The following is a 23,213-nucleotide window of genomic DNA, read 5'->3' as shown; positions in this document are numbered from 1 at the left end:
ATAAAATCGGCCGGAATCAGTCAAAACTGGCAAAAAAGGCCAGTCTGAGGCAAATCGCTGCCGCGGGCGTCGATGCCATCACTGGAGCACGGCGTTCCCACCGTGCCAAAATTTCAAAATTTACCGAAAAAGATTTTTAACACTGATTTTGAATTTTTTAGGGTATTTTTAGGTACTTGAAGCATGTTTTAATCTTCAAATGAAAATTCAGGGAACTTGGGAACTGTCAATAGATATAGCTGAGAGTTTAGTGTTTCGAATACTGATTCGGGTAAGAATCCTTCACCTTATTTTTTGTTATGAAATTAAAGTTTAATTATAAATAATACGGCATTTTGCGTAATTTAAAAATTTTCGATAATTAATTACAGGTTACTAATAGAGGTAGAACCGGTTATGAATCATAGTTTATCCTATTTTAATTGGTTGATTGATTTTATAGTTTTAAATGCATAATAATACACTAGAGTTGGTAAGATGATTCAGTTGTGCTTCCTTAATGCATATATTATTTGTTTTGTGTGATTTACAATTAAATTGTGAAACTGAAAATTAAATGTAAACGGAGAATTGCTTGATTAAGTGAATGAATGAATGGTAGCCTTACTGGATATCATGGGAGATGGTGGACAGACCGGGTACATGAAGAACTCTACCGTAAACGTTGCCTCATACCGAAAGGGGTATCGAGTATTGGTATGTTGGCGCTCATACCGGACGGGATATGAGGTTGACTCGTTTCACCCTCATACTGGGCAAAGTATTGAGGGATGATATTTTTTGTGCTCATATCGGACGGAGTACGGAGACGGCCGATTAGTTGCTAATGTTGAATAAGGGTTCACGCGTAGTGGAGACATCCCTATGGACCTCATGGATACTAGTAGGCAGATAAAAATGAAAAGTTATTGTTCTAATTAATTGAATATGAGATTATGATGTTATTTGTGTTATTGCCTCTATAGGTCGAATTTGGAAAATCTTGCTACGGTAAGTAGGTAATAAATAATTTTATTTATGATAAATGAATTTATTTAAATTAAGAGTTTTATTAGTTGTTTTATGATTTTTACCAACTTTTATTTATGTATCTTTGAGTAGTTGACATTCTTATTAGGGTAGATTAGCTCACTCTTTTATTAACCATTTCAAATTAAAAGGACTAAAATTCAGATCCTGATCCACAAGAGAGTTACGAATAGGATGTCCAGTTGTTTACTTTCCATTTGTTTCTTTGATTTTTCGTTCGTTCTTTTAGAATGGTCATTAACGTAACCCTATTGGGTATTCTAAATTATTGTATAAAGAATGTAAACTCTAACTTTATTATTTCACTTTATTATTTAATTTATAATTCATTTCCTTTCAAGTTTTGGGCCGTTACACATGATACGGCTTTTTATTAGTTGAGTCATGGTCCTCAATACCATAATTTTTCATATTTTTTCAAACAACCGATTCGTTAGTTTTATGATGGTTCAATTATTTATTCTCATTATACCCTTAAGATTTTTTCTTATTTACTAAATTACCCTTCATATATATTTTTAATTATATATAAACATATATTTATATATTCAATTAAATTCATGTATTTATATTTTTAATTATATATATGTATATAATTTATTTAATTATATCAATTTTATTGTATCTATATATATTTATATATTTTTTTATTATATATATAAATTTATATATTTATATATGTGTTTATATATTTAATTATATATAAATACATGTTTATAATATTTTAATTATAAATATACATGTATGTAATATTTTAATTATATATATGTATATAATATATTTAATTATATACATATATATTTAATTATATATATATATTACATATATATCTATTTAACTAGATATATTTATATATCTCTATATTTAACACTACATATCTTTTTAATCTTTTCTCTTTTTACATACAATAAAGTAGGGACAAAATAGATAATTTACTCAAATATACAACTATATCATACTATCAATTCAAACAAAAACAACTACTATTACTAGACGTTAATAGACCATCATACAAACATAATTAAATTTGAATACTAATGTAGCGCCCGGACCGAGGAGAGAAAAAAAAAAAAAAAAAGCCACGTCGGCAGCCACGTCAGCAGGCCCGGTCAGCAGTCCCGGCCAACCGGGGCCTACCACGTGGCAAGACCACGTCGCTCCTGAACGGGCCACGTTGGCGATCCGCGTGGGCGCGATCGGACGGCCCAGATCAATCGCGCGATCGGACGGCCCAGATTTAATCGCACGGACGACCCAGATTTAATCAAAAACGGACGGCCCAGATTAAAACAAAATGGACGGCTGAGATCAAAGGGCAAGGGGTTATAAATAGAATCCCCACACCAGACCACAAACCCTAGCCGCCTGCCGCTCGCCGGAGAAGACGAACCAGAGGCCGACCGCCGCCACCCGCCGCCGCACCGGGGAAATTTTCGACCGCCGATCGAGGTAAATTTCATACCCCCGACTCGTTTTTCCACGCTGATTCCTCCTATGGCCAAATCGAAGCCAAAATCCTGGCCAAACGGCCGGAATACGCGGCCGAAGACCAGCGGCGCCGCCGCGCCCCCTCTCAGTTTTTGCCTCCGACGAGGCCCTTCCCGGCCTCCGTTTGATGCAATTTTTATATCACCGTGATCACCATTCTTTTCTCTACAGGTTGACCGGAGCCGAATCACCAAAACACGAACCTCGCCGGAGAGCCGCCGCACCCGAGAGCGCCGCCGCCGGTAAGCTCCGTTTTTCCGTGATTTTTTGGCCCCCCGAGGGCCTTAGGGTTGTTTTCTCACAGGGACCGATGCGAGTGTGGCCGAATTCGGCCGAAAATAGCCAACCCGAGGCGACTCGCCGCCGTGCCGAAGTTGCGATTTGGGCCGAAAGAGGCCCTGGGCCTAATTTGGGTTTTTTTTTGAACACGTGCAGGTACCGTTAGTGTGTTTCAGTTCCCCGGAAAAAATTCAGGGAAAATTAGGGACGGCCTGTAGGCGCACTGTGAATCGTATTCGGATCCCGAAAACAAGTAAGGACTCCTCACCCTATTTCCTATCACGGTATTAAAGTTCAAAATGATAAAACGGTATTTCTTGAATTAACGCATGTGTGAAATTGCTTAAGGTTGCTAATGGAGCCCGAGTCTAGTGTGATTTATGATTTACTGTTATTTGGCCTGTTTTACAGCTTTAAATGCATTATGAGGTTTGATGTGTTCATTTTATAGTTTCGAGTGCATATATTACTGTTTTATTTATTTATGGGTTGAAAGACTGAAGAACTGATACTGTATGTTGTCTGTTTGGCATGAATTACGATTTGCTTTCTTAAATGTGAATTGATGATGCTTATTGAGGAAAAAGGAAAATGAAAGATTGTGTATACTGATAATTGTATGATGGGGTTAGCCTGACTAGATATTCTGGGAGATGGTGGACGGACCGGGTCCGTAGGGAACCCTACCGGGATTGTGGTCTCACATGCCGGACGGGGTATGGAGATTTTATGGTTTTGGCGCCCATACCGGACGAGGTATGGGGACGGCCCGTTTCACCCTTATACCGGACGGGGTATTGAGGTTTATGGTTTTGGTGCCCATACCGGACGGGGTATGGGGACGGCCCTGGAAACTGATTATGAATGTTAAAGGTTAACGGGTAGCGGGACCCCTATGGACCCCCATGGATACTAGTAGGCTGGTAAATGAAAAAAGGATATGTTGTATAATGATTGAATTACAAAATGCGTGATAAGTGCTATGTTTTACAGCTTATATTATTCTATGATTGTGATAATGTTATTGTTTTCTTATATTGTTTCATGAATTCCACCGAGGTAAGTGGATGGTAAAGGTTTTATCATAAATAAAAAGGATTTGTTATAAATCATGCTCCATTGGTCTTTTGTGTTTTTCTACCCACCTTTACCTCCGTGACGGTGAGATATCGTGATGTTCTTACTGGGCTAGTGTAGCTCACTCCTTATTTAACCATTTCAGATCAGGAAGACAGGTTTCCCGAACCCGTTCCGCAGGAGGATGACGAAGGGGATGCCTAGAGACTCTGTAGTCATACTCATAGTTTTATTTTCGAGTTTCTCTCTTAGTTAGTTTAATCTTTTATACTTTAAGTACGTTTTTGGTTTTCGTGTAAGGGATGTTAACTGAAATTTTGTCTTCGCTTCCGCATTTAATAATTATAATATAATTTCCATTTTAAATTTCCGGGGCTGCTACAACTAATGAATCTTGCACATACTGAACCATACCCAACATTAATAAACCATTATACAAATCATCCAATCAAACCTTCAGGGATCATAACCGTATATTTATATTCTTAAGTTTTTATTATTTTTAATTTTACCTATCACAAAATCAGAAGTAATATTTTTAATATTTATACATAAAAATAAAATTTACACTTTAATTTAATGCATTAAGTCCTAATATATCTTTAACGTATCAGATTATTTTTAATCGGATCCAATTAATTTGATAATGTTTTATGCACAGTAATTTATACATATAAGCCAATATGATAAATTTAAAATTCAATAATTACTTTATTATCATTAATCTTAAATGACTCATAATTATGAACTGATATATTAATTTTATACTATTTACTTGGTTGGTTCTTAATTTCAGTTACTTCTAATTTTTTAGTGAACTTATATATAAATATTATAGTAAAATTTGATTCATAATATTAAACAATCATAGTTTTAGAGTTTAACTGAATTAGTTTTGTAACACTCTCACCCTATTCACTTTCTTTTATTGAGTACAACTCGATTTCTTATCGTTTTAGAAGGAATATATAGACCTTCTATAATACTCTCTAAACCTCACAATCCATGACTTAAATAAAAATTCTCATTCTAATAGTTGGAGTTACTTAATAAATGTGGTCTATTTGTTGATTTTTTTACCTAGATAAATTATTATGAAAACATTTATTCTAAATATTTAAGTCAATAATACTAAAACTTTAGGATTTGATACTTATTGTTAATCCAACATGCTTATAGCAATTTAAGAGAGTTTTCAAATTTTTTATTTTTTAAAATAATTTAAGAGTTCAAAAATAAATTAGTTGTATAATAAAATATATCAAACTTCAAAATAAAATACAAACAATAATATATTAACACTATAAACACAATTTATAGGAGTTTCGCCCACCAACATGTGCTTACATATTCTCTTCAAGTTTCTTATTTGAGATTTTTTACTATCTTTAGCTACATTTACGTAAATTATTTTTAGATTTATTTACAATAATTTTGTTCATTATCTTCAACAAATATTTAATTTATTTGTAATATATTTTTTTATTCTATATAAATAAGTTTTTAAAATATTATATTTATAATTATTTTTTTTATCATAAATTTATCTCTTATATAATAAATATACATATCATATTCATAGTAAATATTTATTGGAATTTATTTTTTTAACGTAAGTATGGAGCAACCAGTCTAACTTTATGATTATAGCATAAGAAAGTAATACTACTTTATAGGTGCCTTAAAAAAAAAAAACTATTACGTAGGTGTATATAAAAAAATACTGTTTTATAGGTGCACATAAGAAAATATATCACTGTATGTAATATAACATATATATCTCCCAATCATATGTCTCTAATACTTTATTTTATTTATTTATTTATCTATTTTGAGTATACACCTAACTTTATTATAATCTTAATGCCGGCGACATATGGATAAATAATTATTTTTATTAAACTTAATTTTTTATTTTCGATTTTATGGTCAAATCAGAAAATATAAATAATTTCCATTCATTTCTCTTGAACGGCTGTAAATGTTTTCGATTTGCAGACTCCACCACTCAGCCGTAGCTTTATTGTCGGAGTTGCAGTTTAAATACTCTCTCTCTCTTACTTTTCTTTTTACAATTCCTATATACACTCACTAGCTTCTCATGGAAGTCAAATTCTGTGAAGTTGACTGATAAGCACTAAGTGCGCCAATTGTTATTCCGCGAATTTATGCGCGGAAAGTGTTTTCTGTTTTCTTCAATTGGGAATTTTTGAAACAAACAGTTTCGTTGTTTAGTTTCTTGTTTCTGAGATTGTGAGGGAAAGAAAGCATCGGAAAATGCTGAGATTTTCACAGTTCTGGACTAAGAAGACATTGATTGGCCTTGGTCTCGGCCAATTTCTCTCCCTTTTGATAACTTCTACCGGCTTTTCATCATCGGAACTCGCGAGAAAAGGTTTGTTTGTTTATGTATGTTTTATTTATTTGTATGCAGTTTATTTCTAACTCTGTTCAATTTGTAGCTTTTGTTAATTAGTGTGAAGACCTGCTTGTCCCTTAATCGGAATTTATTATTTATTTTTAACGGGTTGCTGGGTGGGGGTGTAGAGTAAGGCTAACAGAATATTAGGGACGCTTGTCTGCTTATGCTTTTATCATGTCATGGTTGTTTGGAGTTTCTCTATATAAACAAATATACATAATTTATCAGATGTTTTTACTTGTTAAAATGTAGTGGAGTAAAGTTCTCCTTGCTGCTTTTTTTCTGCTTACCTTTGCAATTGATTGAAAAAGAGGTGGAAAAGACAGACTAAAAAGAAGTTATATTCTTTTCCTGAGAATTGATAATGTTTTTCGAGAGGGGATGGTTCCAATTGATTGAAAAAGAGGTAGAAACGACAGAGACTGAAAAGAAGTGATATTCTTTACCTGAGAATTTATAATGTTTTCTGAGAGGGGATGGGATAGGGTAGGGACTTCATACATTAGCAGTCTGCGTGCTTAGCCAATAAATTTTTCCTTACTAGTTCTGTTCTGATTGTCGTCAGTTTGCTGCTAACAAACTTAATGGTTCATCTATTTTATTGTTTTCTTTAGGATTTAATGCACCAACATCACAGTCATTTCTAAATTATGTATTGTTGGCAACTGTATATGGATCCACGATGCTCTATCAAAGGAAAGCACTTAAGGTGAATTTGTGTGTTTTAGAATTTCAGTTATTTTACCGATTTGCCGAATGTTTTATCTCATGAGTCTGCAATTGGTTTTTTTTTTTTTTTTTTTTCTGTTTTTAATTTAATTTGTACGTTAGTGAATCATAATTTACCTCCTCTTGGAATTTCCGCAGGCAAAATGGTATTACTACGTCCTTTTGGCTTTGGTAGACGTGGAGGCGAATTTTCTTGGTGGGTCTTTTAGGTTAGGCATATATTTATCTGCAACTTATGTCTGTTTGCCTAAATTGTGATAGGTTTTCCATATGTTATTATTTATTTATTTTTCTTATCTTTATATTGATATGCACACTGAAGTTTGGGATCTGAGAAACTGCCTAATTTAAATGGTATCAAACTCTTGCTTGAAGCTTAATATCTTCGTGATTAGTCTTATGTTTTTGTGTCATAAAAATTTATCTGTTTTTTGACTGGTTTTTTGGCTTGTGGCAATATCTTTTTACTACAATTTACTTGTTCCATAACTTTTGTCTTTTATATTCGTTTTATTCTCTTAAAAAATATTTGACAATATCTGCGGATATTAATAATTTATTTTCTTTTCTTTTTTAGTGAGAGAATAAGGACATGTTATAGACAAGAAGGGGTGACTTTTAAAGGTTAGAAGTCAAAAGATTAATGAGGTTCACATTAAGGAAAGAGTGAACTTTAAGCCAAATACTGTAGGTTTTGAATCGATAAGTTTCTAATTCTATCACAAGGAAATGGTCGAACAAACTCTTCTATCCTTTTCTTTTCATATAAACCAGATAATGGCCAAAAGTAAGTTCAGGAGATTGAGGACTGATTCCTGCAATCTTCTAGCCTTTGGCCCCGAAAGAAGGAGATTGATGCTGGATTCCTTTTCACAAGGACATGTAGGCAACCATTGACTAGGATTCTTTCCCTTTTCTTCATGTTGTCTAGATAGAATTCTCTAATAATAAGAACAATAAGATTTTAAGAAAAAGATTGTAGTAAAAAGACCCTATTTAATACATTCTATTCTTTGAGAAGGACAAGATCAACCACTCAATCTCATCAAATGGCAGCTTGCTGAGAGTTAATAGAGCCTACAAACGAAGTACATAAATCTCCCAATAATTCAAATGCTTGGAGAGATGGATGATGTAATATCCGGATCTGAAGTTTGGTCCGAAATTAATTTTAAAATTTAAAAAATGTATAAAAATATAAATTTCAAATTAATAAATTTTTATTTAATATGAAATTAGAGAAAAAATAGGTTAAGAATGAAATTAAAAATAATTTTGGGTAAAAGGAGTGAAAATTTGGGTTCAGATGGTGTTTTTGAAAGAAAAATTGAAAATTAGAGGTTAAAACGCAATTAAAAAAAATTGCGTTACATAAGACCGCTCAGTCAGTAGCTTCGACAAACCGGAGCACGCCGCGTGGCAAGATACACTGACTCGGTGCCACGCGGGAGGTCATGCTGGCGATTCGCGTGCCCCACGATTGGATGACCCGGAAGCATTCCCGTGCACGTGGACAGTCTGGATCCGTTCCCTCCTCAGGCGCGATCAGACAGTCGTGATTAAACGCGATGAACAGTTCAGATTCGTTCCCTCTTTAAATGCGATCGTACGGTCGAGATCAAATCGCGATGAACAATTCAGATTCATTTTCTCTTTAAACGCGATCGGACGGTCGAGATCAAACGCAATGAACAATCTAAATTAATGCGATATAGTATAAATATCTCGTATCACACCGAACCCAAACCCTAACCGCCAGCTTTTCGCCGAAGAAGAAGAACCAATTGTTGGAGAAGGGAGCCGACCATCCGCCGCCGCGCCGGAACACCTCTGACCGCCAAAAAAGGTAAAAATTCTCCTCTCCGCTCGGAATTTGATCCTGAGCATCTCCATGGCTAAATCAGAGCAAAAAAAACAGCGGATGAGCCGGAAACTGCGGGTAAAGCTCGATGGCGCCGCCGCAGGCAAAATTCGAAACCACCATCGATGAGCCCCTTCTCATTTTTCGTTTCCTGTTTCATGCGATTTTTTCACATTTGTGTTCACCGTTTTGTTTTTTACAAGTTGATCGAAAAAAATGTCCAGCTGTGAAGGTGAGCCGGCAAAGCCGCTGCACCAGAAAATTTTACTGCCGATAAGTTTTCGTTTTTGATTTTTTTTTTGCCAACCAATGCCTCCTAACGTGTTTTCTCGTAAGAGATGGGTATAAAACTGGCCAAAACTGGCTGAAAACGGCTAGGTCGAGGTAAATTTTAGGTATGTGAAACGTGTTTTAATCTTTATAAGAAAATTTAAGAAATTCAGGGACCACCAGTAGACGTAGAGTAGAAAGTTTGGTATTTCGGATATTGATTCGGGTAAGAATCTCTTACCTTATTCTCTGTTATGGAATTGAAGTTTAATAATCGATAATATGATATTTTATGTAAATTAGAAAACTTTAAGAATAATTACAGATCACTAATAGAGGCGAAACCAGTTAGTCATTAATTTGTTGTCTTGTGTAACTGATTGTTAAATTTACAGTTTTAAATACATGATGATATACTGAAATGGTTGAATGATTCAGTTGTGTTTTCTTAATATATATGTTGTCTGTCTTGCGTAATTTACTGTTGATTTGTAAAATTGAAAATTAATTTACAAACGGAAAATTATTTGATCATGTGTATTAATGAATGACAGCTTTATTGGATATCCTGAGATATGGTAGACGGACCAGGTAAATAAGAAACTCTACCGTTAACATTGTCTTATATCGGATGGGGTATTGAAGAATGATATTTTTGGCGCTCATACCGGACGAGGTATGGGGACGACCCAATTCACTCTCATACCGGACGAGATATTGAGAAATGATATTTTTGGTGCTCATACCGGATGAGGTATGGGGACGGCCGGTTGGTTGACAATGTTAGATATTGGTTCACACTTAGTGGGACATCCCTATTAGTTCACAGGGATATCAGTAGGCAAATAAAAAAGGAAGGTTATTGTTTTTACTCACTTGAATATGAGATTGGAATTTTATTTAAATTATTGTTTCTATAGGTCGATTTTGAAAATCTCGCAACGGTAAATATATGCAATAAATAGTTTTCCTTATGATAAATTAATTTACTTAAATCAAGAGGTCCATTGGTTGTTTTTATGATTTTTACCAATTTTCAATTTCTATATCGATGAGTAGCGTGATATTCTTACTGGGTTAGTGTAGCTCACATTTTCATTAATTATTTCAGATCAAGAGGATTAAAACTTAGATCCCGATCAACAAGAGACTTGTGAATAAGTTCATCATTCGGATTCCCTTCAAAAGTTAGTGAAAGTCTTCCTATAATGCTCAGTTATTTGTCTTTTGTTTATTTTTTTGATTTTCGTTTGTTCTTTTAAAAGGGATATTCCCCTATCCCTATTGGGCATTTTAAATTATTATATAGATAATGTAAATCCTAAACTCTATTATTTCGCTTGCGCATTTAATTTATAACTTTATTCTCTTTTAAATTCCAGACTTGTACAGTTAGTATTAGAGCCGCGTTACTCGAACCCATTTCTTATACAAAGACTTAAAAAAACCAAATACGAATTATCGTCCAACCCTTCATTTCAAAAATAAGTACAAAGACACGAGAAAATGAGGTCCCTTGCTGAACAGGACAGTCTGAGACAGGTCGGTTAGAGAGAATGTCGATCGGTTTTTCGAGATTTTAAAGAGACTCATCTCTGTCCAGTAGGTCAGGGAAGAGAGGAGGGAACTGTCTGACCCTCCACCACTTCCACACTATGAGCCACCCCTACAACGAGAGGATCTAACACCACCTCAATGCAACTCTACTCCTCCGTCGTATCATCCGACACCGTGACAATACAATTCGGAGCCCCCACCGTATCATCCGGTACCGTTACAGGGTCACCTGGTCCCTCCCCAGCAACATCTGGCCCCTCTTCTACAGGACTTGATTTCACCCATGATGGACTTGATAGAGATTGACGCGGGGGATCCTGATGTATTTCTAAGAATGAACTGGTTAGCGGCGTATCACGCCACCGTGGATTGTTTCCACGAGAAAAATTATATTTAAGCTTTTTAACGAAGAGTCATTTACAAACTAATAAAAATTTTGAATATTATTCTCTCATAGCAATTTCCTTATTATATAGCGGTTTAGCTCGGTTGTTTTTTCTACATTGGAAAAACTTAAGGAAAAAAAAATTGTTTTCTCTACACAAGGGCGAGTGGGATGATCATTTACCCTTAATAGAGTTCGCCTACAATAACAGCTACCAAGCAAGTATCAGCATGGCTCTGTACGAGATGTTATATAGCCGCTCATGCAGATCACCGATCTCTTGGGAAGATGTGGGTGATATAAAATTGCTCGGCTCAGAAGTTGTGGAGGAAACTATAGCCAAAATAGTTAAAATCAGAAAGAACATCCAGACGGTTCAGAGCAGGCAGAAGAGCTATGCGGACACCTAGAGGAGGGATTTGGAGTTTGAGAAAGGTGATCGAGTGTTTCTTAAGGTCACTCATTTCAAGAAAATCAGTCGGTTTGGTAAGAGGGGAAAACTAAATCCCCGATTTATTAGGTCATTTGAAATCTTAGATAGAATTAGTACCGCCGCCTATAGACTGGTACTACCTCTAGAACTATGTAGGGTCCATAATGTGTTTCATGTGTTTATGCTACACAAGTACATGGGGAGGTACCGGTGGGCATTGTGGACCGAAAGAGCAGAGTACTCCGTAATTGGAAAATTCTCTTTATTAGGGTTTTATGGCAGAATCACACAGAGAGAGGCCACATGGGAGGTAGAATTAGATTTCAGAATTCAGTATCCCCAACTGTTTGATTGAGTGAGAGGGAGACAAATTTAAGGGACCAAATTTCTTTTAAGAGATGAGAGTTCTAATACTCGGGTCCCGAGTCTGACCTGGAATTAATTTTAAAATTTAAAAAATATATAAAAATATAATTTTGAAATTAATAAATTTTTGTTTAACGTAAAATTAGGAAAAAAATAGGTTGAGCATGAAATTGAAAACAATTTTAGAAAAAAAAGATAAAAATTTGGGTTCGAATGGTGTTTTTGATAGAAAAATCAGAAACTAGGGGTTAAAATGCAATTAAGAAAAATTGCGCCACATAGGACCACCCAGTCAACAGTTCCGATGAATCGGAGCGCGCCGCGTGGCAAGGCACGCTGACTCGGTGCCACCTGGGAGGTCACGCTGGCGATCCGCGTGCCTCACGATCGGACGGCCCGGAAGTGTTCCTGCGCGCGTGGACGATCTGGATCCGTTCCCTCCTTAGGCGCGATCGGACGGTCGCGATTAAATACGATGAATGACCCAGATTCGTTCTCTCTTTAAACACGATCATACGATCGAGATCAAATCGCGATTAACGGTTCAGATTTATTTTCTCTTTAAATGCGATTGGACAGTTGAGATCAAACGCGATGAACGGTCAAGATTAACGCGAGACGGGTATAAATATCTCGCATCACACCGAACCCAAACCTTAATCGCCAGCCTCTTGCTAGAGAAGAAGAACCAGTCGCTGAAGAAGGGAGCCGACCGCCGCATGCCGCCGCTCCGGAGGCACCCCCGACAGCCAAAAAGGTAAACATTCTCCAAATTCCGAGCACCACCATGGCCAAATCGGAGTAAAAGGAACGGTGGATGATTCGAAAACCGTGGGCAAAGTCCGGTGGTGCCGCGGCAGACAAAACTCGAAACCGCCTCCGATGAGCCCCTTTCCGTTTCCCATTTCGTGCGATTTTTTCACCATTGTGTTCACCATTTTGTTTTTTATAGGTTGACCGAAAAAAAACACTCAGCCGCGAATGTGAGTTGGCGGAACCGCCGCACCAGAAAATCCCGCTGCCGGTAGATTTTCGTTTTGTGACTTTTTTCGGCTAACTGAGGTCCTCTAACGTGTTTTCTCGTAGGAATGGGTATAAAACCGGCTGAAATCGGCCAAAATTAGCTGAAAACTGCCAAGCCGAGGCAAAACACTGCTTTGGCCAGCGATGCCGCCGTGCCAGAATTCCGAAATTGGCTGGAAAAGGTTTTTAACACTGATTATAGGTTTTTTGAGGTATTTTTAGGTATGTGAAGCGTGTTTTAATTTTCGCAAGATTCGGAAAAACCGGGGACCGCCAGTAGTCGCAGTAGAAAGTTTGGTGTTTCGAACATCGATTTGGGTAATAATTCTCCACCTTATTCTTTGTTATGGAATTGAACCTTAATAATCGATAATATGGTATTTTGTGTAAATTAGAAAACTTTAAGAATAATTACAGATCACTAATGGAGTCGAAACCATTTAGTCATTTACTTGTTGTCCTGTGTAATTAATTATTAAATTTACAGTTTTAAATACATGATGATATATTGGAATGGTTGAATGATTCAGTTGTGCTTTCTTGATATATATGTTGCTTGTCTTGCGTAATTTACGGTTGATTTGTGAAATTGAAAATTAATATGCAAACGAGAAATTTTTTGGTCATGTAAATTAATGAATGACAGCCTTACTGGATATCCTGAGAGATGGTGGACAAATCGGATACATAGGGAACCCTACCATGAACGTTGCCTCATACTGGACGGGGTATCGAGAAATGATATTTTTGGTCCTCATACCGGACGTGGTATGGGGACGGCTCAATTCACCCTCATACGGGATAGGGTATTGAGGGATGATATTTTTGGCGCTCATACTGGATGGGGTATGGAGACGACTGGTTGATTGACAATGTTAGATATTGGTTCACGCATAGTGGGACATTCTTATTGGCTCTCAGGGATACGAGTAGGCAAATAAAAAGTGAAAGTTATCGTTCTTACTCACTTGAATATAATATTGAAATGTTATTTGGGTTATTGTCTCTATAGGTCGATTTTAGAAATCTCGCAACGGTAAATATACGCAATAAATGGTTTTCCTTATGAGAAATGAATTTACTTAAATCAAAAACTCAATTGGTTGTTTTTGTGATTTTTACTAACTTTCAATTTCTGTATTGGTGAGTAGCGTGATATTCTTACTGTGATAGTGTAACTTATCATTTCATTAATTATTTCAAATTAAGAGAATCAAAACCTAAATCCCGATCAACAAGAGGGTTGTGAATAAGTTCACCACTCAGATTTCCTTCATAAGTTAGTGAAGGTCGTCATAAAATATTTAGTTATTTGCCTTTTGTTTATTTCTTTAATTTTTGTTTGTTTTTTTAAAAATAATATTCTCGTAATTCTATTGGACATTTTAAATTATTGTTAAGAAATGTAAACTTTAAAATTTATTATTTCTCTTTTACATTTAATTTATGAGTTTATTCCCTTTTAAGTTTTAGGTCTTTACGGATGATCTAACATTGGTTTACTAAAGGACATGCTTCCCAATAATCAGTTACCAGCTCTGCTTTATCTCTTGCAAGATCAAAGATACCCATAAATTGGACTCTCACCACATCAACAATCTCCCATAAGTCCTTGGAAGCACTATATTCACCAAAAAGTTTCTTATCTATCTAGTCCATCTCCATAGGCTAGTACCATAAGCTTCTATCTTTTCTCAATATCCAACCTTTATAAGCTAGGCAGTCTTTAGCATGAGTGACCTCCCTTAAGAGATATCTCTGCAAATCATGAGCTTCAGTAGCCATTTGGCTAACAAAGAATTGTTTAGATTTTTCAAAGATATAGAGGCCTTGAGTCAGAAAGGTTACTTCACGGACAACTTATCAAATGATACCTTCTTTACCCATTGGAATTTCTCTCTTAAGAACTGACATTGGATTCTAACTGCTCTATTACTTTGCTTGGGATGGGAAAGAGGGATAGAAAACCAATTGAAAGAGTGCTTTTGATGAGGGTGAGTTTACCACCATTTGATAAATCATTCCTCTTCTAGATAACCAACATTTCTTCTATCGTTTAAAGTAGGAGTTTTCTTTGATACAGAACCAAATAGGACCAGACTGGAATACTTTTTTCAGACACTATCCAGACCGCTCATATTAACTTTGGTCCATAACAGACCAAATGGGTTTAGATCACTCTGATCCAGTTCGAACCAAATTGGATCGGATCTCTGTTCAAATTTAAATACAAACACATGAACAATTTATTTATTCGTAAACTTAATAAAATCAGTCATTCCTATAAAATAAACATGATATTGAAATTATCTCAATCAAGTAATAAAATTATGTATAGTTTCTTTTATATTACACTTAAAATTAAGATGATCTCAAATTATATATAAACCCAATCTGTTTTAATCAATCATTTAATTCTGATTTATGTTAGTTCAAAATAAATCAACTACATAAACACAATTATATTTGTTCAATGATGGTTTCGTGTATCCATAATTATCATAATCTGAAATATTTATAATAAAGTAATCCATAACATTTATCTATTATTATTATTTTTTAAATTAAGATCTTTCTATTTGATGAGGACCAGACAGCACAGAAAATTTTCAGTCTTCCCGAACTCAGACCAAAGAACAGACTGAACACTGTTTGGTTAGTCCATTTTGGTCTCTCTAGTCCAGTCTAGTCCAATTTTTGGGTCGGATCGAATTATGGACACTCTATTCAATTGATAGCATCCTACATAATTATAGTCTTTGAATTTTATGCTTAGCGGCAAGCCAAAATATCTCAAATTAAGAGAGCTAGATTTCTTAAGATACTTCGGTAGATAACTTCCAGGTCCTGAAACTATCGGGTGCCCATTTTGTATGATTGCAAGTTGCTGCTGGACAAAACAAAACAATTTATATTAAAGGAATGAATTTTAGATGTATGAAAGAAAACAAATTATTCTTAAATGTTGGACATTCAGTCGGTAATCATCCAGTGGATGAATGTTCCACATTATTTGATTGCAAAGAATACCTATCAGGAAACTTATGATGAATTTTTTTTTTTGTGAGAGAAGTTTTACTTTTTCCTGTCTCCTATTGTTGTTATTCCTTTTCCTTTATGATGAACTTTGAATTCGAAAGAGAAATATGTTTTCTGGAAGAATACAAATGATTTCTTATTTCCATGAATTGATCTGGTCTCCTTTACTTGAACCAGTGGTGAAAGCTTATCAATACACATCTATAACAAGCGTCATGCTGTTGGACTGCTGGTCAATCCCAGCTGTGATGCTTCTTACATGGCTTTTCCTACACACGAGATACAGATTCAAAAAGATAGCTGGTGTACTTGTTTGTATCACCGGCCTTGTCGTGGTTGTTTTCTCAGATGTTCATGCAGGGGACCGAGCAGGTAATTGATGTAATGTGGCCAGAGTTTGGACTAAGTCCAAGTAAAGATTATTCTTTCTGAAGTTTTTTTGTAAAGGACATTGCACTTAAGGTATTTCACGTAAGATGGTGATCTCCTCATTAGTGAGAATATTTTCTTAATTAAGGGGTTATATTTGTTTACAAAAAATCTTCTATCCCAAATTGGTTAGTTAAGAGAATTTTCTTACTTGTAAGGAGAGACCACTCTCCTTCTCAAGTAAGACTTATTTTACATAATAAAACTCTGATAAGATAATAATTCACTTAGACTTGGCTGAAACTCTCGTTGCATCAGTGTGAGTTTTAATTCTAGTTTGCAAAAACTTTATCCTGATTTCACGAATACTTTGCTGGTGTAACAGCGAAGCAGCTAATACGTGTATGCATCATTGTGTTAGATTATGGTGACAATTTCTAACATTATATATGCTTTGATTGCTTGCAGGAGGGAGCAATCCTCGTAAAGGGGATTTGCTTGTTATAGCTGGTGCAACATTATATGCCATTAGTAATGTCAGTGAGGTAAGCAGATTAAGATTCTTTTGAATTGCTGGAAGTGGTAAATTTGCTTTGTTGTGCCAAAGCATGTTTCTACTTGATGTTCATTCTATGTTGATCCTGAATTGATATTCATTTGTTTAACATGATATTTCTCATTCTCATCTATTTCACTGCATGTAATGGGATATAAGGGAAGATCAATTTCAGTGGCTGGGAGCTGGTGTCTTTTAGCTGGGTTCTGCTTACTTAGAAAACTTTCAGTCATAACCTTACAGGAAATCACTCTCTATTGCATTTTGACTGCTGATATATCTAAACTGATATTATCTAATCTTGTCTTAACTTTCCAATGAAACAATTTAAACAGATATTACTGGCTTCTAGACTAGTTATATGCAACTATTCCTAAAGAGTTTGATAATTTATTTCTGTACTATTTAAATGAAATAAGCTGCTTGCATTTTTAGTTTTTGTTTGAGAATAGTGGGAGAATGCATAAATTAGAATATGTGGCATGTGTCTTAGTAAGAATTAAGTAATTTGATGTAGCTGGTTTTATGTAGGCTTTCTCACAGAATTTAATAGAAACTTCTCAAAAACTTGCACTAGCTTGTAGAGGAGACAGGAACAACACCAATAGAAACAGAATTGCTTATCGCAGAAACCGTAAGCAAGAATATATGGAAAACTTTGGAAAAGAGAAAAATGAGTTGGAGAAGAATTTGTTTGTTGAGCTGACAACGTAGGTTTTCAGAATTAGGCAAGATGGTGCATAAAAGGATTTGAAGCTGGTAATAACACTAGTTAAATGCAAACACTCCACCATTGTTCAATGCCAATGGCTAGCAAGGCTGATATCAATAGGTTACATGCTATTACACGTCTTTTTCTTTTTTTTTTTTTTTTTTTTTTTTTTTCTAATTTGGCTTTGGAAATATGTTTTACATAATAACAGTTTTCTGTGTCAAATTTTGAAGTGTTCCCCTTATTTTCTGGCTATCATATTTGCACCCACCATTTTTTTTCTTTCCATTTGTTTGCAGGAGTATCTTGTGAAGAATGCTGACAGAGTGGAACTGATGTCATTCTTGGGTCTTTTTGGTGCCATTATTAGCGCAATTCAAATGTATCCTTGATCTAAGAGATATCATTAAGGTTATTTCTTGTGTTGATGAAGAATATGCTTTTAAAATTACTGGTTGAATATTCCTTCACATGTATAACTATTAACAGAGTCATCTCTCTCTCTCTCTCTCTCTCTCTCTCTCTGTCTCATTCACACAGACCAAACATGTTTGTGTGCATGTCTCTGTATATGTGTGCATGTTGTTTTATGTGTTATACTACATCTCGATATCCCTATCTGGGGCCTTTATGTAATTGCATTCCAACTGGTTTAAGATATGAATACCTTGATGTTTCCATAGAAGCATACTTGAACGCAATGAGCTCAAGTCTATTCACTGGTCAGCTGGGGCTGTAAGTTTCTGGCCTAAACTCCCTTTTTCTCTATCTCCACATGTGTGTATGCGTTAATGTGGGACACCCATTACTTTGAACTACTTTAAAATTGCTAGAGGCATTAAAATATAAGGACTGATTAGGGAAGAAGGTTGTCCATGTTCTGCCTTTAAACCAATTTCTGCTTCTAATTTTAATATTTCTTAATGAAGTTCTTATTAAAAAAGTTCATGTTGGTAGTCAGCAAATTTAGGACGAGTGAATATTACAGCTTTTTCCCTTAGCTACCATGGAAAAGTTGGTAGGGATATGCATGTTGGCTTATATTTTTACATAACTTTTGATAACTTCAGTAGTTTGGAAAATAGTTTGAACATTTTTACAAGAATTACAACATTAACGCAGATTCCTTTAAGAAGCTTAACTATGTTGCTAGATCAACTCTAACTGCCAGGTTGGACTTGATTCCGTCAATTTCATGATTTCAAGTGTTTTTTCTTTAAAAAAAGCAGGAATGTAATGGTAGTTTCTTTTATAAATTCATGAAGGCTTTTACAAATCACATTATTTATTGTGGATAAATATGTTACTTCTAGCACAGATAAATGTTTTAGTTTAACTACAGTTCTGTTTTTTTGGGAAAAAAATGATTTTGCTTTTATATTTGGTTTAAAATAATTTCATAACTAAATTGCACTGGAGCAATGGAATTTTGACTACTCTCCTCTGAAGTAGAAAATATATTCTTTCCCATGTCACCAACATGCATAAGTCACAAATGTTTTCATTTGGATCTAGCATCTCAAATGTTATGGGCAACTTGTGGCCTGTGAACGAGTAAGGTGATCAATAAAACATAGTGAAAGCCTTAATCAAATTTGTTTAAAATGTTACATTTGATTGTCACCAACGTGTGCCTTCCCCATGGCCATTTGAGCTGAGAAGATGGGCATGATTATATGTTCACAAATTGTTTGTTTTCGAATGCCTCTTTGGTCCTAACATTGCTGTTTGAGAAACTGAGATTGACCTTTTTCTCAAATAGTTTTTTTTTACTTGAGATGGTTTTTTGTTTCAGGCGGTCCCCTTCTTTGGATTTGCAGTGGCTATGTTTCTGTTTTATTCATTTGTCCCAGTCTTGCTTCAGGTAAAGCTATAAACTTTTAGGAGCTCAGGTTTCTGAGTAGTTTAGCTTCTCTTATTTAATCTACAGACTTTTTCATTCTCCATTATGAGAAGGAAAGACTGGCGGATATCGTTTGTTCTTATAATGAATTTAACGCCCATTTTGCTATATATGATGTAGAAACCTTGAGGCTTGGTAGGAATTTGTGTGAGATCCTTGTATTAGAGAAACTTATCATTTTTCTGTTTGCTCAAAGTATTCTGTTAGTCAGCCTTTTGAGAACATTTGATGCAGATCAAGACAGTTCTCTAAACATGTTTAGCCATAGGATACCATGTAAGAACTCATCTGACTGAATAGCTGGAAACTCTCCATCTGAAGTATAAACCATCGATGCTGGTCATCCACCACGATACAACCAAAAGCAAGCCTCTACTTCAATTAGATTAGCTTTGCTGCTGGTTGCATGTGTCCCCATATCTGGTGCTAATGGTGGTGACAAATCCTTCCATTTATAACACCCATGAAAAAGCTAGAGAGATCTTACTGTTGTGGTTTGGCTCCCATTATAAGTGAAGAAAAAATGAAAAGAGGATGATTGTTTTCTGTGGGAAAAGAAAATGGGTGTAAATGATAATGTTGGTTACTAGAAGGTGAGAGAATGGAATTAGTTAGGTGAAAATTGACAGCGGCAGTTGAAAGAGTGAGAAATATGAAAGTGTGTCTTTGCTGCCTCTATAAATAGAGGATAAGAGATCGAGGAGTGTGTGCTCATGCTAGAAAAGCACTAAAATTTTATGTACCCAAAATAAAGGACATCAAGAAAGATGAATATTCGGTATAGAGGCTTTAAAAACGAAAGGAATGCCTAAAGAAATGAGTGCCAGGGATCTTAGAAGAGTGGCATCAAAGGGAGGTACTGAAACATGTGTAAAAAAAATTCAGTATGAGAGAAACTAATGGGAGAACTATGAGGTGAAAAATGATAATTTCTTATAATGTCAGAGATTGAGGGGTGTGCCAAGATTAAAGGGGTTTTGATAGTGAATTTCTACATGCTTCTTTTAATAAAAAAACAAGATATATTAATTGGAAGAAGTGAGATACATACAGAGAGGATTAGGTAATCTCCAAAACACATAACTAATGACGGAGAGAGGCTACTGACCACAAGAAAGAATAAAACAAATTAAAAAAAACCCTTAAAATGTCCATTAGCTTTGGGCCAAACAGAGGCCAAAAAACAAACTTTATTCGGAAGAATCAGAGAAGATGATTTATAATTCTTAAAGATTCTAGCATTGCATTCCAACCAGATGATCCACATATTAGAGAATACAGCCGCACGCTAAAGAGATAACACCCCCTCTTTATCCTTGGGCCAAACAATAACAAAGGGAGAACCTTTTTGCATTTTGAGGTAAAACTAGGGAACGCTGGAAGTCTTGAAACCAGGGCTCCAGAGATTTTCTAACTTTCTACATGTTATCTCATTGCAATTGTTGTCTATAAAATAAGTGGATATATTTTCTCCTTCGCTGGATATCTTATCCACTGTACTTTCTGTAATGTTCACTCATTTCTTTCATAATACTTCTTTTTCTATTTTTTTAAAAAATAATGGATATTCATGTGGAGATAGGTCAAATGGACTCTACATTAATTTTGTGATTCTTGCTTCCACCTTTTATTTTATTATTTACGGTGTGAAAATATTCCCAGAACTTGCACCTGCTCCCAAATGAAGCTTTATTACTTGATTAAGACCCTCAGAAGCTGATTAGTACACTAGAAAATATCTCTTTCCTACTCTTCCAGTCCTTGCGTTCCATTCAGCAACACACTCCTGTCAACCTTTGACCAAAGGTTTTGACCAAAGGTTGAAATGCAAATCTGATGAGCCATTTCTCTCTAACAATCCTAATTTGACTAAACAATTAAGTGAAAGATAACTGGATTTGTTTGAGGTTAAATATGGAAGAGACGAGAGGCTGGGTTGGTGAGTTTATGGCCTTAGATATTTAATGAATATAAGTATTTCTAAAATAGATTTAATTTCATCAGCATGTATATATCTGCTACTTCCATAACTTTATGATTTCTAAAGTCATGATTGTCATTATAATTGCAAACTACAAATATTTTTACTTTCTGGTTTCTGAATTTAAACCTTTCTTTCGTAAGTATTTGATCATTTTGGTTAAGATTGTAAACATTGTTATGACTCTCGTTGCTTATTTTCATGTTTACACGCATCCAATCAAGCTGCTCTCATGTTAATAGCCTATATGTAGTTGATTTGTCTGTATTTGTTTTAAATATTAGAATCTTGCAGAATTTTGTTTTTTTTTTTCAACTTAGGGACAATATGTTGAATACTTGAGATAGTAGTGAAAGTAGGGTGCATAGTGTAGAAATGGTAAAAACTTGTTAGACAATTCATGGATCTTGCTTTGTATATTTATCATATAATCTGAATATTTTGCCCTCTAGGCTGCTTGTTTCTGAATTTGTTTTTATCTTTTCAGATTAATGGAGCGACAATGCTGAACCTCTCTTTGCTGACATCAGATATGTGGGCTGTTCTGATTCGCATATTTGCGTATCACGAGAAGGTTGGTAGTAATTTTTGTCCGCATGTTTCACTAAAATATTAAGATGTAATTGAAATTGGAATCTGAGAGAGTGAGGAGTTATCTTATTGATACCAATTCTCTCTTTAGGTTGATTGGATGTACTTTGTGGCCTTTGCTGCTGTTGCTGTTGGATTAGTCATTTACTCAGGGTATCCATTCTTTGTTCAAAATTATCTTTTGTGCACATTCTCTAGTTACGTTCAAATCAATAACATAGATGTGAATTAATTGATTTGTTATAGTGAATGTGAGGTTAAGAAACTTGTGTTTGTTAACATTAACACTGCAGGGGTGAGAGAGGCGAGGATGAACAGCGCAGTTATGTCGTTGGGGATGAGGAAGATGCAGAAGCAAGCAAGCATTTTGAGGAGGCAGCTTCTGGTTCTGCGAATCATAATCAAGGAGCTGGGACTAGCAGCAAAGTATAACAATTGTTATATCATGATCATCAACAAAGGAATTGTAAATGGGTGGTTTTGATTCTCTTTAACTTATGCTCTTTAGCATTTGCAACAATTACATATACTTGGGATGCGGCTCTGCTGAATTTTGGTGCAAAAACAAGCCTCTTTCTTTATTGAGTTACCAGTGCTAGATAGCTACATTAAAATTTTTAATTTCCTACATATTTGTCAATTGAGACACAATTAAACATTGAGTTACTGTGCTGGAAAGCTAATTTTGAGCTTCCTATGCTTATTGAACTGATTGGTGTTGGTAAAATAAAAAAAAAAACATCAACTCTCAAAATAAGAACTAAGAAGGATGCAGATTCCTATTTCTTTTTCTCTGACTTGTGATTTTCTTTCTATGTGAGCGAGGGAACAACAGCTGCTCAATTTGTTTTCCAGCTGCAACTTCTGATGTAGCCTGCAAATGGAAGTACACTACAACGGTCAGATTCTAAAGGACATCCCAATTATCACAATGTTTCACTTCAGATTCTCAATAACATTGTAACACTAAAAACATAGTAATCATTTAATGCCACTTGCATGTCTTGCAATATGAGTACATCCATATTTGCATAAGAAGATAATACTTCAAAGAAAACAGTAAAAGTTCCATTTAATCAGTTGACCGTCAGTTTTTTTTGTAAAATAATATGAGGACAATAACAATAGTAATAAATATAACAT

At 35.1% G+C, this 23,213-nt stretch overlaps 2 protein-coding genes across 5 annotated transcripts in view; one reads left to right on the top strand and one right to left on the bottom strand.

Moving 5' to 3' along the window:
- Positions 1-5,843: 5,843 nt before the first annotated feature.
- LOC110812934 (solute carrier family 35 protein (DUF914)) lies at positions 5,844-22,778 on the top strand. Its single transcript, XM_022039863.2, has 11 exons — positions 5,844-6,268; positions 6,910-7,004; positions 7,163-7,220; positions 16,136-16,330; positions 16,796-16,872; positions 17,895-17,977; positions 18,279-18,330; positions 19,391-19,459; positions 21,967-22,053; positions 22,162-22,223; positions 22,364-22,778. Exons 1-11 carry the CDS (start codon positions 6,151-6,153, stop codon positions 22,500-22,502), a joined length of 1,035 nt encoding a protein of 344 aa, XP_021895555.1. The 5' UTR covers positions 5,844-6,150; the 3' UTR covers positions 22,503-22,778.
- Positions 22,622-23,213, bottom strand: part of LOC110812935 (Pentatricopeptide repeat (PPR) superfamily protein) — a 29,712-nt gene continuing 29,120 nt past the window's right edge. For all 4 annotated transcript variants that reach the window (XM_088216213.1, XM_022039866.2, XM_088216211.1 and 1 more), the window contains one exon: positions 22,622-22,944. In XM_088216213.1, coding sequence (XP_088072339.1) covers positions 22,831-22,944 — 114 coding nt within the window. In that variant the 3' untranslated portion in view covers positions 22,622-22,830. The remainder of the gene's footprint in view (positions 22,945-23,213) is intronic.

Source organism: Carica papaya, chromosome 3, assembly GCF_054855325.1.
Source record: "Carica papaya isolate Zhongbai chromosome 3, ASM5485532v1, whole genome shotgun sequence".
Classification (NCBI taxonomy): domain Eukaryota; kingdom Viridiplantae; phylum Streptophyta; class Magnoliopsida; order Brassicales; family Caricaceae; genus Carica; species Carica papaya.
The sequence above is the reverse complement of the archived record's forward strand: the minus strand, read 5'-3'. Positions and strand labels throughout refer to the sequence as shown.

What these genes read in the sequence shown, in the direction of transcription:
- LOC110812934 (XM_022039863.2), top strand. Translation starts at nt 6,151, where the DNA reads ATGCTGAGATTTTCACAGTTCTGGACTAAGAAGACATTGATTGGCCTT. An exon ending in ATCAAAGGAAAGCACTTAAG is followed by an intron (nt 7,005 to 7,162) that starts GTGAATTTGTGT and finishes GAATTTCCGCAG; the next exon opens with GCAAAATGGTATTACTACGT. An exon ending in CGTGGAGGCGAATTTTCTTG is followed by an intron (nt 7,221 to 16,135) that starts GTGGGTCTTTTA and finishes TACTTGAACCAG; the next exon opens with TGGTGAAAGCTTATCAATAC.